Consider the following 18,843-nt stretch of genomic DNA (forward strand, 5'->3'; position numbering starts at 1 on the left):
CCTTGGGTCCCAATTTACCAGCAACAAGTAGAGGAGCAAAACTAATGTTTGGTGTGGCCAAACTTCTGAAACGTGGTTTCCAGTCACATCGTAGCTGCTTTGTGGTACCCAGCTCTCTTCATGGCCGGGTACGGGGAGTGAAAACAAGCGAGTGGGAAAGATGCCAGTGCCTGGGGTTGTGTGGATCTGTGGGTGCTGTGTCTTGATATTTTCTAGGATCAGGAGTGACACTGACATTTTGGGAGGAGCAGTTGAGAAGAGTAGCGCGTGGTTCTGGGGATAGGGGGAAGAAAGAGCTGGGGATGGGATTGCCCCTGGGCTGGAGGCAAGGGGAGGAATGGGAAAGCACGGGGAGCTGAAGGGTGCAGAGTGTGCTGAAGAACAGGAAAACTGGAGTGACCAAGCTAGGCAGGGTGGAGGAATGATGCCACATCAGAGCTGTGGATCTGAGCTGAAATGAGTCTGCATCGTGAGCAAAATGGCCTCTGTCGCGTGCCACTGGTCATTTTTCAGTATGTGAACTTCAGCTTTGTTTCCTTCCTGCATGTGACTTTGACACAACCCACTCTCAAATGGCAAGCAGGTTGATTTTTCAAAAATCCTGGCTGATGTTCCCTACACCGCTGTTTTTACTCCCTTGCTCCATTTAAAGAATGTCATGGAAAAGTGTTGTGGAAACAGAGCTTTTTCTCCGAGCTTAGTGGTAACGACGAGTTCGTGTTATGACAATGCTGGTGAAGCATTCTTCTTATTTTCTCACAGGAGTTAGCATTCTGCATATCACTTTTGGCATTTCTTATCATACTACATCATCTTTGGAATCTGATTCAATACATTTGTTCTTTCATGGGTAGGAAATATTTCATTTTACCGTTAACTAACAGTTCAAATAGTGTCTCTGGTGATGTTCCTATATGGTCTTAAAGGAAGTTTTCCCTTTTTCCCCCCTCCCCCCCATCCAAAAACATCATGCTGGTTCACAAGTCAAGCTGCCTAAAGCATTTCTTCCTCTCACCTTCAGAACTCCACCCTTCAGCTTACTCCTGCATGGTTAAACATTGCATCCCCGTGGTTCAAAATGGACAGGGAAATTTACTTCCTCAGGTCCATGGGCTTTTATTTCAGTTGCTGTTCAGTTGACCAGCAGGATGGAGACCCTGAGGTTTGACGGGAGGTGTGACGAGCTGAGCTTGTTAAATCCAACAAATCAGGGAGTAAAATCTGGAGGGTGATGGTTTTCATCAGAGGGGTAAACATCAGGAAGAAAATTCCACCGAATAACCCTACACCGGGAGGCAGCCTGTCCCCTCCGAGGAGAAGAGCCCAAGCCATCCAACGTGGCCCTGAAACACATCCCCACGCTGTGCGGGATGAGCCCAACCCTCTCGAAGCATCCAGGGTTGTTTGGTTACAAACACTCCCGATAACTGCCCCTAAAGGATGCAGAGACATAGCTGTGGGCTCGAGAGCACTGCTTATCCGTCAGTGAATCACAACAACATAGCAGCTCCCTCCCCTAGAAAAAGCACCAAAAATGAGCATAGTGGTGCCCACAGCAGGGCTCACTAGAAGGAAGGAGGTGCCCCAAGCCTGCGGTGACACGGGGTGGAAGATGACAGCACTGCTAAATCTCACCAGACACACTAGATGGGACTGCCATTGCACAGATACCACCCAAGGCTGTGCGTGTGCTTTTAAGCATCTGCGCTTAAAAAAATTGTCTTGAAAAGGGGCTTTTCGTAGCAATAAGGCTGAGCAAGCTAGGGCTGGATTTTGCATCCCCCGGTTTTTAGTGGGCATGTCCTAAATTGAGGGGCTGCTTCCAAAACATGGATCCCAGTGCAGGCTGTGAATACTCTTTTTCTTCTTTTCTTCCCCTTTTTTGCCCTCAAGTAGATCCAAACTGAGAAGGTCCAGTCTATACTGAGGCACAGCAAAAAGCATGATTAGTACACGGTTTTCTGTAGGCAAAGGCTTTTTTCCTTACATCACACTAATTAGAGCTGAAATATCTACAAGATCAAGGACTAGGAGCTTCACTACACAGTGAAGTTGTCCTGAAAACAACAGAACAACTGTAGGTTAGACCTTAACTGTTCCTTAACTTCTATTCTGGAGTAGCTCCTTTTTTGTAGACAAGGTCCATGATTTAGTTCCTCCAGCTCCAAATTCACACCCTCTGTAGGTAAGCTGTATATTTATATTCAATTTCCAAAGTGATATGGCTGATCTGCAGAGAATTATGTTATCACTGGAGCATTTAATCTTATTTACCAAAGACCAAAGACCTCTGACAGAAAGCAACAGTAGTTACCTTTGAGCGTTCACTCTAATGACAGGAAAAAAAAACGTTTTGGTCTATTATTCAATACAAAAACGCTTGTTTTTCCCTGCTCATTTTATGTACTGCACTCTAAGCACTGTACAACACGATATGGTGCTTCTGTGAAAAATGGTAAATTACTATTCAGCTTTTACGTGCAAAAATTCCACCACTAGGACTGAAGTCTATCTCTCCTTAAAAAAATAAAAAATAAAAAAAATAGAGAAAAAGAAGCTATCATCTATGCTTTATCTGCATAAGTTATGCAAAAGGCTGCGCTGTCTGGTGGTAATTTGAATTTGAAAAGCATCGGACACTGTGAATCTCAATTAAATTTACGGAGCACCGTTTAATTTTCATTCATTTGTGTTTGGTTTTGAAAATTTGTTATGTTATTACAAGAGGACATAGAGCTTGCTTGTACTCCTGGGAAATCAGGCATGCGAATAGCATCACAGTCTTTTTTCCCCTCTCTTTCTTTTTTAATTCAAAATACCTTTTGAAATTAAAAATAGACCAATGCAGAAGGCTCTCATTTCAACCATTTGAGACCTCTTTTTGTGTGGTCTCTAGTGACAGCTTTATGATTTATTTAATCATGAAATAGAAGGGAGGTGAGGAAGAAAGACATTTCGGTCGCAGACTCTATTTGCATAAAAATGATTTGCTTCCCCATGTGTAGTGAGGTGGCTGTTTAGACACTTTATGTGTCTTTATCTGTCATGTGAAATATCAGGTCACTGCCCTTTTCTCTTTTTGTTTGAAAGCCAAATAACAAAACTACTGGAAATAAAAACGGTAATAATAATTCAGAATAATGATGATGATAATAATAATAATAATATAAAGCTGCACAACTGTCATAAAAGCAGCGTACGATTTATTTTCAGGCTATTTCAGTAGAATGCACCGATAGGGATTTCCTTTTGTTTGAGCAGCAAGAAGTCAGTTCTCCCTATTAATACCCCCAATTACTTTACTGAAGGGTCACTTCACTTCGCTGTGAGCCATGGTATCGGCGACATTCCCTCCGGCACACAGAAGGGCGGATCAGTCAGGACGGGCAGCAGGAGGTGCAGCCCACGGGTTTACAGCCTGCTTGGTCTAAGAAGGGGCAGCATGAGGTGATTCACACAAAGGGACCTCCGCACTACAGACACATCCCACTCCAGGGAGCGAGGAATTTAGGGGCATAGTCACCGCCAGCGGCTTCTGCAGCTGATGGAGGGAGAGGGGCATCTCTCTAACAGTGGCTGCTGCGCTCTTGGCACCCTCTTCACATCCACCTGCTGAGTTTGAGGTGACATCGCTCTTACCCCAGCTGCCTCTGCTCAGCATCTGAAGTTAGGGAGATGTTGCACAGTGAATCCGAGCCTCTGCGGCTGACAGCCAGGGGTGAATGACAGGAACACCGGGAACAGGAATAGATCCGTGCGCTGCCTCGCCCCGGCGGGGAGCCCTGTGTTAGTGGAGGATGGCACCGGCATTAACAAGCAGCCCATCCCAGCGCACAGGAGAAACAGATCTCGGAGTCCAAAGCAAAAACAAGAAAGCTTAGCGATGGTGTGTGTGACAAGTTACAGAGGGAGGTGAAGCAAGCCTCTACCCAGTCTGAAACTGTCTTCATGTGTTCGGTCTCAGAAGACAGGCTAAGTGGGATAGGAAGAAAAGTGCATGTTTTGTGCGTTAGATTTAAGAAACTCATTCAACTGCTTGGCATTTCAGGACTCAGGCATGTGTCCTTGTGCTCATTATACTTGGAGGATGCTTCTAATGGCATATAGTTTTGAAGCTTTAGACACATGAAGAACAGTGTGTATGCTTTATAAATGCTCATGACATCCAACCCTTGGACTGGGGCACCTGGAGGAGATATGGACCTTCAGTCTCATGTAAATCTGCCTTCCAGTTATACATTGAGTCACTCTTAGCAGTAAGACAGTTTTTTAGGACTGCTGAATATCTGTCTCTTCTACAAATGCAAATGCTCAATACTCCCAGCTGTCAAGCCCATCTTGCGGCCCAGCTTCAGGCAACCAAACTTGAAAAGCTAGCCCTCAGTTCTGCCCTTTAGTTCACTTGTGCAGCCCTCTGACAGCTGTAGAAAGCCGTGCACATCAAGAACAGTAGGAGAACTTTCCAGGCATGTGTAATCCTTAAAATTGCCTTCACATTTGGAACCACTCTGTCCCTCAGCTTGTAATAGAGGAATTCCAGAATCAGTAGGGATGGATATTGTATAGCAAAACCTTCTTGTGTTGTCACTGGCAGAGAGCAGATCCCACAAGACTTTATATCTGCTCAAATTACTTAAGTCTGATTAAATAGAAGGCAGTGGATACATAAATAAGGAAGAGTTTGTTCATTTTTTCCTACTCCAAATTTTGTAGGCAACATCTCTCACGCAGTGACATCATGTACATTTGTGAGAGTTTATGAAAGCCTTGTATTCACCTAGGTCTCTGGTTATCCAGTTTATTTCACCCAAAGAAAGTGCTGGACCCCATAGGCTGTTGCTCAGATCTCCCATCGAGAAGTGTCTGTCTGTGGTTCCGGAGGACTCAGGCACACACACACAGTTTGAAAGGAAATGCAAGTTAATCATACACAAACAATATTCTGATCTAATTTCCCTTTGCTGCCAGTAAGTACAGTGCTTTAATTCCATGAGGATATAAAATATAATCAGGACTGAGCTGTTTGGGAGGAGAAATACTAATAGAGTGGCCTATGTTAATCTTGTTTCATTAGTTTTAAAATTTTCTATTACTTGCTTGCAACCTTATGCCATCTGCCAAAATTACCATAGGGACGGACCTCTCTGTATTCACGTACCGTAGCTGTCTTTGCCCTGCTGCTGAACGCTTCAGTTTCAGCTGGTGATCCTTCATACTTTTTTCCACAAGACAGCTTTAAATCACATGCCAGTGGGGTCAGTATTTAGCTAAGCTTTAGCCAATTGGTTGTCATGTCAATATGCAGGCAACGTGGACGAAATAAGACAATTTAAAATGAAAATAAGCCTAAGATCAGGCTGTGTTCATTGCTCATGTGCCTCTGCTCCTCCATCGCTCTTTAAGAGGTGTGGGTCTACATTTTAGAGCAGTGCTGCTCTGGAATGACTGCCTGGCTGTGCAAATAACCATTTCCTTTCTCTTCTGTGAAACGGAAACTCAGTCTTGCCAGTCTGCTCAGGTAAGCAAGCTATGTCACCCTCCTAAAGCCAACAGCTCCCACAGAGGGGATGGCTTGCTTGAGAGAAGACAGCCTCACGAGGCTGGATTTTGGGGGAGTGATGCTAAGCAAGGCATCTCCCTCTCCCCTCTGGCCCACCCAGCACAGCCTCCCCACAGCTTGTCCCCAGAGCAGGACCAGAAGTGAGTATCAGCAGCAGAGGTAGCCCAGGCAGTGCTCCCCAGGAAGCCAGCTGCTGCTCCAAAAGCTCTCTGCTCCCTTCAACAACTGTACTTGGTGTTAGTGGAAGGCCTGGGAGTTCAGAGAGCAAAATGCTACTAGATGTTTAACATCTACCTCTGGATATACTTGGACTGTATCTTAGGTAGAAGACTGGATGGGTTCATGCTCGTACACTTAAAAAATCTGCCCAATTTGACTGAATGAAAAATGGGTCATCTACTGTCAGTAAAGCTGAGCCTTTTGCAGAAGACCCCTGAACCAGTTAGCCTGCAAGCCCTAGCTGAATTCTCTTTGAAGCTTCTTCCTAAACGTCTCTTAAATTTCACCGTGTGAAAAAAAAAAAAAAAGTGTTCAACCTGTAGCTAAAATATAGGGCAGACCTTAGATGCAAAACCCTCAGTTAACATTTTCAAAATTCTGCTTGTGCTTCTTCATCAGCTGGCTAACCGAGCTGGGACTCGGGCGTAATGTTCAGGTCTGAGGCCAGTCAGGCTGGTATTTAGTTGGTAGCAAATTCTGCTTGTAAATTTCCATTTTGCATCTTGACTTTGTGCTTAAGGTGAGATGTTTTTTTCCTTAATTTAGTGAACACATGCAGAGAAAATCAGGAAAGTCTTGATTGCTCCTCTTTTAACACCTCACTTTCCCTTGCTTCTGAGAATTATCTGAGTGATTCAGTGATGAGTCGTAAGGGCAATGTATTAGGGCCAGCTTTCAGACAACAGTTTCTCATAATTAATATGAGTGGCAAATATTTCACCTGAAGTTTTACCTTGAATAGTCTGGTCTGCGATTTGTCTGGTGAGTCATAGGTACCATCTGATTTATGTATATTTCATTTTTCAGTCCATTACTAGCAATAGGACTCAACAATGACAGCATGGGCAAAATTATTTCTGCTGTTTAAGTTAATACAAAGCCAGGCTCACCTAGATGCTGTCTTTCAGCAACTAGCTCATTTAAATACCGAATTCAACCTCCACTAAGCCTCTTCCTCAAGGCATTGCTCACTCTGTTCGCTGTTAAGGCATTCTGAAAGGAAAATGGAGTGTAAACAAAAAGTATTTCTTAATCATGGATGAGCAGTTGCTGGTTTACATCATGTTGTGGTCGATTTGTGTCACAACAACACAAGCCGCCTGTTTGTAAAATATTTGGTCGGTCGTCATCCCGCTACCTGGAGACAGTTCAGGCTTTCGGTGTAGCTGTGAACTCAGCCACGTAAAGCAGTGCCTGTTGTCTCTGAACCCTCCCAGCTGGATCAATATTTAAACACCAGCCTATCTGACTAGCTACAGTGAAAGTCCTACTGGCAGTAATTAGAAGTTAACTAGAGCTGGGCCCTTGTGTTTGAATACTGCATCCTGCCACTTCTAGGCTTTGCTGGCTGCAGAACAGGCGAGGGGCTGGAGCACGGGTCCCTGCAGCACCCACCCACCCAGCTGTGACATGGAGAGGCAGGGTGGATGGCTGGTGTACATCCAAAAAGAAAGAGAAGGAGAGGGCCATATCAAACACAGCACTCATTCAGTCTTAGATCCCTTCTCAGGTGGTTTTTATTCCTGGCATCTTTAGAATAATCTTCAGGTCATTAAGTAAGAGACTAGTGACTAATTCAGACAGCCTGTTATCCCGGATTTCTGTCCAATGGAGATAGATTGGTGCCATGATATCCAAACGAGGCTTTAGATGTCCCACATAGATGTCACGCCTACTTCTCCTTTCACTGAACAGAGAATGAGGATCTCACAGTGCTGGAGAACATGTGATCTGAATTTCCTATTGTTCTCTTTCATTTAGAGAGCACCCTATAAAATCTGCCTGAGCCTATCTCCACCGCCAGAGGTGGTGATTGATAAACAGACCTGGTCTCTTAGAGCACTCCTGGCTCAGCACTTCTGCTCACAGAAGTGGCTATTTTTCATGATGAAACACACTTGCTGCTTGATTTGCTCTATTACAAAATGCCTTACTGAGGAAAGGTGGCTGTTGTTTCCTCCCTCAGTAAGGGTGAGCTTTTCAATGACTGGCAGCAGATTTACTTTTTCAAATGCATTCATCTTTATATTTATGTGCAATTTTATAATTTCATTTTATAAAATAAATAGATTTTTTTAGTGGAATTTGTGTCCACCCAGGTGCAGGTAAGTTCCAAGCTTGATGACAGCTGCCTGTGGTCTGTACTCTACACCAATAATAACCAGGTCAATAACCGTGACTGAATCCGAGGCTTTAAGAGCAGTATTTATCACAGCTTCCTCAGACTTCACCTGGGAGCAGTGCGAGATGGGCAGAAGGAAGCTTGATTTAATACCTCGCACACAAGTTGGCCAAGCAGTGTGCAAGCAGGCCAGCATTGCTAATAATGGGTGAGCACAGACTGTGATGTGAGACGTGATGCCACAGACATCTGCCCAGGCAGTCACAGTGCTGCTAGCGGAGCAATGCATTATTAGTGGAGTAGAGACATTTCCTGGCTACCAGGTTCAATTGCTGTGGTTGAATTAAGGAGAAGGTCTGGGCAACCGAACACACGGAAAAACAAGCACACAGAAGAAAAGGGGCAGAAGCAACAGGCGAGGAAGGAGACGTGTTTTAACTGTGGCAAAGACTTTCTGTTTCTGCTACACGGTGACTTTATGGAATGGCAACCAGTTGCTTGAGCTGACGTTGCAGCTTTTCTTCCTGCATCTCCATTAGTGTAATTTTGTCTCTCAGAGAATGTGAGCTGTGGACAGCTCACCCCACACTCACTCACACCAACCCGACGAAGTCAGCCACTCGTGATGTGAGAATAAGCAGTGCTCCAACCTCCAAAGCATGCTATGTGTCTACACACCTCGCCGCTATGCTGGCTCTGTTATCTGATCCAGTGAATGGAGCTCTGGTGTGAGTCAGTCTGAACTGGCACTGTGTCTCATTCATTGGCTCTACAAAAATGCCATTTGCAGAGGAAGAAAAAGCTTTAATTTACAACAATCCACATTACTCAAAGGAAAGAATATACGAGAGAGACAAACATGACGTTAAACCATTACTAGATCTGCTCCTTTTCCCTGAAAGTTAATAGCAAAGTTTCTCTAACATGGCTTAGATGGGTTAGTACCACAGAGACATTCTTGGAAGGTCTTTACTTCATGATTAATTTGTTGGTGTGAAGTAATATCTGCTTATCTGATGAAGCAGAAGTAGGAGGAAGAGGGGAGAGCTGGTAGCCATGAGTAGCTTTCTGGCACTGGTGGCCAGTGCTTGCCACTTATTCCTGCAGCCTCTCAAGATGATTCTTCCTTTGCTAGACAGTTGTCCAGCAGGACTGGAAACACAGCAGAAATTATGTGTTTAGAATAGATGGCTCATTGATATGTTTAGAATAGATGACTCATTGATCAGGAGGTCCTCAAAAACTTCTCCATCAGAGCAACAAAGAATGATGTGTGGATAAATTCAGGAAAGACTGAGCCTTAACATTCATGTCTGTAAGGCTCCCCTCTTGGGTTTTCTTCATTTTCCTGGTCAGTAGTGACACTACTTTTTATGCAGATCAGTAGTTAATTAGTCTCAAGAAAAAGTAATTCCAGTACGGTGCAGCAATGAGTGAAATATTGAAAATGTGTCTTATTTCTGGCTTTTTTTGTTGTTCGAGTCGTGAAAAAGATTGGTTACAGAGAGAAGGGAATTCATTTTTCCCAACTGCCAGCTAGAAGAAAGCCACCCTCTCACACCGTTCTCTAAAACTGTTTTCACTACTCTCTCAAGTGCCTGGACCTTGGTATCCTATGGGAGATGTGCAAACCCTACACCAAAATAAGCTATGTGGGCTGTTGTCCTCTGAACTACATTTGTTGTCTTTAAAGACATCAAATCACCAGGTCATTATGCAAGAGACATTGCAATAGACATTAGCCACATCCTGATAATTGTAATATAAGGAAAATCTATTGAAGTAAAGCATTTGCTCCCAATATACTTTTAAAATTCATTGTCAACCACTATTAAGAAAGTGACATAGCTAGTATTGTGATTGATGGAGTTTGTCTCCATTGATAATATGCAATATGTCTTTGCATATTATTTAGACTGCCACCATATGTGTTCTTGTAGCAGGTAATCGTAGCAATTATTTAGAGAATATTCTGTTGGTTCCTACTAATAAAAAGAAAAGATCCATGCAAAATAAGCAGCCTCTTAGCTTGAAAGAGTATTGTTGTGATATATGTGACAGCTGCCAGGTGTTTTGCTGAAGGAGCTAGACTGCATTAAAAATATGAAAACAAAATGCTTGAACTAAAGTTTAAACCATTTAAAAATAACCTGTTGTGCTCCCTTTGTTTCCGCTGCCTGGAAGTGTTGAGTGCCAGAAGTGTAACACTTGACATTTGAGGCAGACAAACATAGCCTACAGATTCTGTGATGGCTTTGTGACCAGCTAGCATTTTTTAATCATGCCCCTTCTTGTCAACACTGGGGGTTGTTTCTAAACAAGCTAGAAAAAAATATGGGAATTAACTTTAATTTCTCACTCCTTTTCTGAGGCTAGAGAAACCGTAGAATTAAGAAGTTTGTATTTTCACTGCTTCTCCCTCCAAGAGCCATATTTTCTTACAAATTCACTCTTGTGATTGTGCTTATCAAAAGGAGTCAGTGAAGGCATTGCGTAGCTCATATACCTCTAAGGGTGTAGATCCTTTTTTTTTTTTTTTTTTCTTTTTTACTTTTTTGGCATCAAAGGTAGTTTAGGAGTACAGGAGATTTTTGCCAAATGACCCTGCCTCTTATTCCTGCCTAGATGCCACCACTGGCATGGCAGATGTGCTGATGCAGCTGCTTGTTGGGCTGTGTTGGAATCAAATCATTCAAATGGTCCAGGTTAAAAATATCACTCTTCAACTCAAAAACAACAACAACAACAAATTGATGTCATTCCAGTGGCATTCCCATTCTTAGCGCTGCCCTGCAAACAGCTGCAGCAATGCAAATGGACAGTGAGACATGGAGGGAAAGCAGGAGGAGGTGGATGGGAGCCAAAGGGCAGAACCTTCTTCGGTTTGTGCTGTTGCTCCAGCAAACTTTGATATAGCTGTGTGAGAGGGCTCTTTGTAACCAACTAGTGTGGCCATGTACGTGGTTCTAAGAAATAAACCCCCTTCCTAGGGCATATTGGATTATAATAAGCCACATCCATTCTCTCCTCATGAATTTCAGTGTAAATGTAGACCTTTCTCATTGGGAACATCAAAACCAAGACCAGGGTTCCACAAGATGGCAAATACAGTTTTGGAGAATTCAACACTAAGTCAGAAATATCATACTCAGGTGGCACAAAGTCTTCGACTAGTAGTAGTCTTCGACTTCAAAATCACTATGAAGGACCATATTTGTTCAAAAAATGTAAGAATTTTTGAAAAGGTGTGTAATGTTTGCTTTGCTGGCAAAGGCATAATCTATTCTCCTGTGACCGGCATAATAAAGCCAGTAACCATTTTTTAGTTTTTTGGACTGATTAGACAAAATTCTGATCATTTAGTCATGTTCAAGCCAGATAAAAGGTACTGCTGGGTGATCTGCAGCACTGGAGGAAACAACTATTCCAGCTATCATTGCTCTCACATCTCCTTGCAAGCTGATGTGACACAACCTCTGAGAGGTCCATTATAAAATTGGTTTCTCCAGATCCTGCCTTATCAGAAATCATCAAAAATAAGTAAAAAAGAAATTGTCAAAACAAAATTCAAACTGAAGAAGACTACAAAGACCCTGCACCTTTCATCCCTACTTCATAAATTTAAGAGGCACTGATCTTGTAGAAAGAAATGGTGCCATCAAAGTTCGTCGTTTCTATCAGTTTTCTGATATTCTGAGGTGTTTGGGTGGAATCTTTCTTGTGTAATTATTTGAAAGGCAGACCTAGTGTAACCTGGTCACCAAGAGTGACTCTGGAGTCAGCAGGGAGAACCGGGCGCCTTCAGAAGGCAACCCACGCTACAGACACTTCTTTTAGGAGGGGACAAATCACCCTCTGGTGGTGCCTTTCTCTCATCACTCCCACTAGAGAGAACGAATACAGTTTGCCTGACCAGATATCTCACTTCTGGATGACTAAAGCTTGGTAATATGGGTCCCAGTCTTTGTACCTAAAGGCTATGGAGATTAGCAGTGGCACAGCAGAAAACAGCGGGTGGACTTCATTATGTTTCAAATACCTACAAGGCCCGGACTGCCTGTTTTTCCCACACCATAAATAGGATAACTGCTGGGCCCTAATCAATAAAAAGGCTGTGATAAAGTCAGTCTACTCACTCTTCTCCTCCCTCCACACCCTTTGCTCGAACCCTATGCGGATTTAACTAGTGCTTGTGCTTAAGGAAGCAAATGCTGAAAGTGCTGAACACCTACGACTCATCTGCTAAACCCCGAGATCCTTATACTGTTTATCCACGCAAATTCCAGCGTGCCAGCTGCTGAGGGGTGCTAAATGGATTTTTCAGTGGGAGTTGTGGTTGCTCAGCACCTCCACAGAGCTGGCATGTAAACTCCAGCCTGGACTTCGCTTAGGCGGAAAACAAATCCAACCATCAGTCATGCAGGGTGTGCTTCCCTCCCCGCTTCATGAGCTGGCCTGGTGAAAATTCCTGGTGCTTATTAAAAGCATCATCTGATGTCACTCGACACCACAAGGGAAAATATAAATCAAAGTGTAAGTATTCAGCACTCTCTCAGCATTGGCCTAATGTGATTAATGTAATCTGAGGTAAACACTTCAGTTATTCTTTATTGCTGTTAGGGACCCAAATAGAGGGCTGGGACTTGTTATTCTAGGTAAAGTGAAAAACAAGCCCTACCCATGAGATCTCCAAGACTAAGATAAAGCTCAGGTAGCAGCTTAACAGCAGTTACCTAACAGCAATGGACAAACACGTTGAAGTGTTGAATCTGAAACCTCTGAAAGGCATGTGGCAAGGGCTGAGCCACGCTCAGCAGAAAGCTCTTCCCTGGCAGTGGAGAGCGACTGCAGGAACAGGGGAAGGGAGCTGATCTGGGATGAGATGCAAGAACTCATGGGAAGATCGGATGCCCAAACCCTGTTGATGCTGAGGGGACATGCTTCTGCTTTCTGCCTTGCAGAATCACCTCCTAGTTTAAAAATAAATAAATAATATTTACAAAGATGAAATCTTTGTAAAAGATTTGTAAAATCTTTGGGAAAAAAAAAATCCAACACACTGTATTACTCCATGTTGTGTGAGCTGCCACTGGAAGGGGAAAATGGATTTAGTAACGTGGAAAGAGTCTCTCCTGGCACCCTGTGATGGTTTCTTGCCTCACATGAGGATAGCATACCTCAGTGACTGCGTGACTCAGAGCACAAATACTAAAGTGTCACAGGTGTGAAAACACAAGCCTAAAAGCCAAGGAATAGCCCCGTTGTCAGTTCTGCACTTGCTTCACTCCCGGCTGGGCGTGATGGTGGGTTATTGCTCTTGGAAAGGCGCATCGAGGTATTGCAGCCTGGCAGCCTGCTGAGTCCAGCGAGGTGCAGGGAGAGAATGCTTCACCCAGCCAAGCCCAGTGGGAACGTGCCGGAGCTCCGGCGCTGTTTTGCTGACACAGGAAGATGCCATCTCAGCAGCGTATGAAGGAGTTAACACGTTATGAAACACGGTTTTGTCAGTGATGTAGACAAAGATTGTTTTGTTTGAAATGCAGCACCAGCAATGCTGGTTAACAAGGGAATGCAGTCACCTTTCCCGACCAAGGCTTTATTTCTTCTAATGTGCTACATCCAAAGTCTATGAAAAAAGCTGCTTAACTTTAAGCCCATAGATCGTTCTTTGCTTCAAAGCTGAGCTTAGTTTAATACGTATTTCTGGCTAATGGCTTATTGGAATAGCAAGTGGAAGTGGTATAGAAAGCCCATATTGCACAAGAAGAAAAATGGCAAGGTACAATTGTGGTTTTAAGTAAAAAAAAAAATATGAAATTGCAGGAAATGATGTCCTAAACCTCTCACCAGTCCTATTCCTCTGCAGGCTGAGGGGGAGTGACAGGGGTCAGCCCCATGCCTGGTCACACACGCTGCTGAGGGCTTGGTGCGCAAAATTGCACAACCAATTTCAAAACTACTTTTAGCTACTCCAGGTGTCCTTCCAAAAATAAAAGGCAAAATTTTCAACACCACGGAGGACTAATAACCCACCTACGCTCCCGCATTTACTGAGATCTGGAGAGCACACAACCCCTTATGACTCTGAAAGTCTAGCCATGTATTTACTGCTGATACCTGACTTTTGTAATCTGGGTTGGAACATTTCAGCTGAAAGGTTTGCATTCAGCACTTTCCAGGTCTGAGAGTCACATCTCCATAATCGGGACTCAATCAGCTACGTGCTTTTCCAGCTGAGGATCTGGCCTCATGGGCCCGATTCTTTGCAATACTTTCGCATAAGCCTGGGAAACAACCCTTCTCACCAGCGCTGCTGAAAAAGGAATTTTGTGTTCAAATAGGCAGCTGTTCCTCCCAGATTTTTCACCCCACTTGTATTTCCATTAGGGCGCATTGAAAAGTTAGCATGGAAAAATAATGTTCTTTTGAAGGATACCTGTCCGTAAAAATCCTTTCTGAGCCCTGTATTTTGCAGTGAGTAGCAGAGGTGCCTTGCTTGGCAAATATGAGTCTAAGTCAAAGATCAGTGCGTATTACCAGCATTAAATCAGATTCTCAGATAGTATTTCACTGTAAAAAATAAGGCTATTCCAGTCCAGAGCACCTGAGGATCTAGGTCTAAAAAAGGAGCTATGAAATCTAATCAGATACAAGTAAAGAAATAGGGAGCTACTTTTCCATACCTCCATTCTGTCTCGTCTGTTGGTGTCACGACGCTCAAACAGGTAGTAACTGGAATGAAGCCCAGTAGCCAATCTATACGTAACACGCCACCACTTCTCACTAATTCCTATGGTACACTTTAACACTGAGTACTTACAAAAATGCTAAGGAAAACCATCATCCCGTGCTTCCGTTCCTCATAAGCATCCCTGCTTCCTTGTTCGTTCCTGGATATGTATGTTAGCATCACTGCTTTGGTAACTTTCTGTTTTAGGGGAGTAGTATAGAAGACTGAAGTGTGTTAAAATTCAGAGAGCACTACTCAGGCATTTTGCCTCTCCTGAGTAATATCTCGACACCAAACGGTTCTCCTGAGATCATGCTGAACTTCCCAGAGTAAGGTGAAATCCTGCATAGAGAAGGCTGGCAGCATTGGCCCGAAGCTCATACAACTATTTGAATATTAAGAATGTGCAATAATATATGTACATATATAGGAATATAGAGAAAAAAAAATCCTCTATATTTCTTGTTAAATTGTGGTTACAACGATGAAGACAGAAGGCATCCCTTAGCTACCAAATCAGGTTACCCTCACAAAGCTGGTGTTCGTTCTCTGCCAGAGGAATCTGAAAACGCTGGAACTAGTAAAAATATTTCAGTATGTTATACTGGCCTGTTAAATGTCCATCTAATTTTAAAATATAACAACAATTATTAGCAGGTACAGCACATGCAGTCCAGATTTTTTTTTTTTTACTGCAAGTGTAGGATAGCTGTGCAAATAAAAGGCAAATTTTTCCCCAGGGCTTTCTTTATTCTACACTGGGGAGTAGAATCAGAAGCTTATATTTCTCTCTTATTTATTTTCTGTTCTTGGTCTGACTGAAATTGAAGTGAAATTGTTATTAAAAGACTTAAAAGAAAAAAAAATAAAATAAAGCACATCCAAGGCAGATTTCATGACAGCAGAACAAGGATCACTTTGAGTGGCAGAGCACTGACAATAACTTTTGGCTTAGGTCCACATCAATCTGGAGACCCAGCTACACAAGCCAAGCTGGCTCAGGATCCCTTCTAAGCAGGCAGTTATCACCTTCGTTGCGATAATATTCCAGAGGTCCAAACCAGGGCTCAGCCCTTTGCACGAGCGCGACGCTCACACAGCGCAATCCTTCCTCTACCGCTGTCTGTGGCAAAAGTCCCTCTGCCTTCTCTGGCGTTAGAAGTCTGGCTGGCCTCCCCAAATTTCCATGCTCCCTGCCTTACCCCCTTTCCCACCTCACTCTGTTTTTTCTGCCTGTTGTGAGATCGGACGTATTTTAATGCAGCCCATCTTTTCCTCTTCCATTTGCCAACCTCTCCTTCCTTTACAGACCGGCTCTGAACCGTCCCCTCAAGGACGAGCGGAGGAAACTCCCGTGAGCAATGAGAGGGGTGGCGAGCCGGCTCGTCATGTCTTCTCCTTCTCCTGGTTGAACTCACTGAATGAATGATGACTCACTCCGGCTGGCTTCTGGTGTGCTCCTCGGAAGGACCGCAAGCGCAGGCAGCCTGGCTGGAATCGACAAAGAAGCTGGCCTGGAAAGGGACATCCGAGCAGGTTTCGTTCCCGGGAACTCAGCTGACCTCCACGTCGTGCCCGGCCCTTGAGACGACGGAGTCGCGACAGGGGTGGGAGCATGGGGACAAATTGCTGTACTTCAGTGTATCAGAGTGTTTTCCAGTTTCTGGTTTCCAAGGGAAAAGCAGCATCGCTACAGCTGCAGGATGAGCACTGCTACTGTTTTGTTATTCACTCACTTTTTGGCACGTCCCCGTGTAGGTGTAACTGCTTCACTGATGTTAGCTAAAACGCTGCTGTGATATTCACCAGGAGCACCCTGTGCCAGCGCAGCATTTCCCCTCGGTGCCCTCCCGTGTCCAGCCTGCGGGGTGACCTCGGTGCCACCGCCACCCCCTTGGCGCCCCAAAGTCACGTTTGGGTTACATTTGGGCACCACCCGTGGTCCCCGGTCCCCGAGATGCATCAGCACATCCCGTGCTGCAGAGGCTGAGCGCAGGAGGGGTGAGGGAAGCCGCTGCTTCTTCCTTCTCCCCATGCGCTCGCTTTCCCTGCCGAGCCGCAGCGGGCGATGCTCACCTGCACAGATTTCGGGCGGGGAGGGACGAGGAAGGCGTGTGCGCGTCTGGCACCCGTGCGGGGCAGCCCTGAGCGCGTGGGGCCGATGCTAGGGAGCGCCTCGGGTGCGGTGAGGCGGCGCAGAGCTGCGCCGTCAGGTTTGTCACCCGAAGGCCCCGGGAAGGGCGAACGCCGGCCTGCAGGGCAGGAGAGGAGCCGTGCGGCCACACCAGGCTGGCGCACGGGAGACCCGCGCTGAAGGTGACACCGTGCCTTTTGTCACCCAGCCCTCGGCAGCCCTTAAGGGACGCCGGGCGGCCGCCGGGGGGACCGAGCGCCGCGGGGACCAGGCGCCGGGCTCCGGGCAGGGGCTGAAGGGGCCGAGCCCGAGGCCCCGGGCACGCAGCGCCCCGCAGGGGGGGCACCGTCGGGGACGGGGCTGAGCAGCCCCCGGGGGGCACGGGGGAGCCTGGCGGGGCCACCCCCGCTCCCTGCCTCTTTGGGACTGCAGCCCCGCTTTGTGGCCGTTTCCCCCCCAAAATGCCCCGTGAGGTCCGGGCAGGGCCACGGGGACCGGGGCCGTTTGCAGCTGCTGGGGGGGTGCTAATTGCAATTAATCGTAATTAGGGCTAAAGCGGAGCCCGTGCGGGACCACGCTGCGCTCTGCTCCCCTCGCACCCCGCACGGCGGGGGCGGTTTTGGGGCTCGCCCCGGGGTGCCTAGGCAAGAAAGTCTAGCCAGCCATGGTTATTTGCAGCTTTTATTAAAAATATAAATATTAAACATTCTCTTACACAACAAAATTGACCGAGCGCTGAAAAGATGTTTTATTGTGAAAATGTTTACAGGAAAAAGTGGATTTAAAGTAGCTTACAGAGATTCCCCCTCCCACCTCCCTGCCCCCGCCAGGAAAGTTATCTGGCTTCTCGGCGACATTTCTTCCAATGCTCACACATCCCTACGCAGCGATGCCACTAGAAATACTGGGAAATGGAGAAATAAATAAAGGTAGGGGAGGTTACGGACGACACTCGTGTTTCTGCACTTGGTACGCGGCCGTGCATGCTAGTCAAGGGACAGAGGCTGTTCGGAGTACACCCTTCTAGGTTTAAAGCTATATAAAAATAAAGAGATGACATCAGAGCAGCACTATGGTACATCGGAGTGTGGAATTATTCTTGTGCTAACCGCGGAATCTCTTTGGCAAGGCGGGGAGGGGCCGCTTCACTTCCCGATGATCTCCATCAGTTTCCTGTTGCTGTGGGCTTGCTGCGCCAACTGCTCGGCTCGGGCCATCTCCAAGACCTCTCGGAGGAGGTGGAAAGTCAGATCCAGAGAAATGGGGGGCTCCTCGGACCGCTTCTCCCTCTCCACGGCCTCCCCCTCGCCTTCGCCCTCCTCGGGCCCCCCCAGCGAGCGCTCGGGCAGCTGCTGCAGCTGTTGCACCGCCGCCCGGAAAAAGTTGGTGGCGGAGGCTTGGGGCTGTGGGTGGCTGCTGCTGCTGCTGGAAGAGGCGGAGAAAGAGCCGGCGGGTCTCTTGTTGAGGTTGCCCAGGCGCAGGAAATACTCTTCTCCCATGCGGAGCAGGACGGGCAGAGTTTGCTGCTGCTGCTGCTGCTGCTGCTGCTGCGGGAAGAAATCCGGCTGGTGCAGAGCCCCGTGGGCGGCTCCGGGGCTCTTGCTGAGCGCCCTGCACTCCTGGCAGGGCAGGAGGGCGACCAGCAGCAGCAGCAGTCCCGTGCACACCAGCACCTGGAGCTTCATGGTCGGCGCCCGGACCTGCAGCGGGGACGGAATCGGGGCGAGGGGTTACGCGGCCGGCGGGGGGCGCGCAGCGCGGCCGCTGTCCCGGTGCTGATGCGCGCCCCTCTGATCCCCTCCGAGCCCCCCGAGCCCCTCCGAGCCCCCCCGCGCCCCGCAGCCCTCCTTCGCTCAGCCCCGGCCCGTCCCGACCGCTGCCGTCGGGGCGCGGAGGATGCGCGGGGGGCTCAAAATTGCGCCCGGTTCCCCCGCGCATCCCCGCCGCCTGCCCCCGGGGATGCGCGGCCGGGGCTGCGCCCGCCCCAGCCCCCGCGCAGCGCAGCGCAAGCGGCTCCGCACCGCTCCGCACCGCTCCGCACCGCTCCGCACCTACCCGGGGCGGCGGCGGCAGGGCAG

General features: G+C 46.7%; 2 protein-coding genes across 4 annotated transcripts in view; one reads left to right on the plus strand and one right to left on the minus strand.

The window, feature by feature from the left end:
- TRIM55 (tripartite motif containing 55) overlaps positions 1–18,460 on the plus strand; it is a 41,419-nt gene extending 22,959 nt beyond the window's left edge. For 2 of the 3 annotated variants that reach the window (XM_080578453.1, XM_080578454.1), the window contains one exon: positions 15,941–18,460. In XM_080578453.1, coding sequence (XP_080434579.1) covers positions 15,941–16,060 — 120 coding nt within the window. In that variant the 3' untranslated portion in view covers positions 16,061–18,460. Of the gene's footprint in view, positions 1–762; positions 12,912–15,940 lie in introns of those variants that run through there. The other variant, XM_080578455.1, reaches the window with a different exon arrangement.
- On the minus strand, positions 17,490–18,450 carry CRH (corticotropin releasing hormone; the record flags this gene model as incomplete). The annotated part of the gene is made up of 1 exon (XM_080578458.1): positions 17,490–18,450. The coding sequence occupies one exon, from the start codon at positions 18,448–18,450 to the stop codon at positions 17,911–17,913; it is 540 nt and encodes a 179-aa protein (XP_080434584.1). The 3' UTR covers positions 17,490–17,910.
- Positions 18,461–18,843: the final 383 nt, after the last annotated feature.

Source organism: Anser brachyrhynchus (genome assembly GCF_964034855.1).
Source record: "Anser brachyrhynchus genome assembly, chromosome: 2".
NCBI lineage: Eukaryota > Metazoa > Chordata > Aves > Anseriformes > Anatidae > Anser > Anser brachyrhynchus.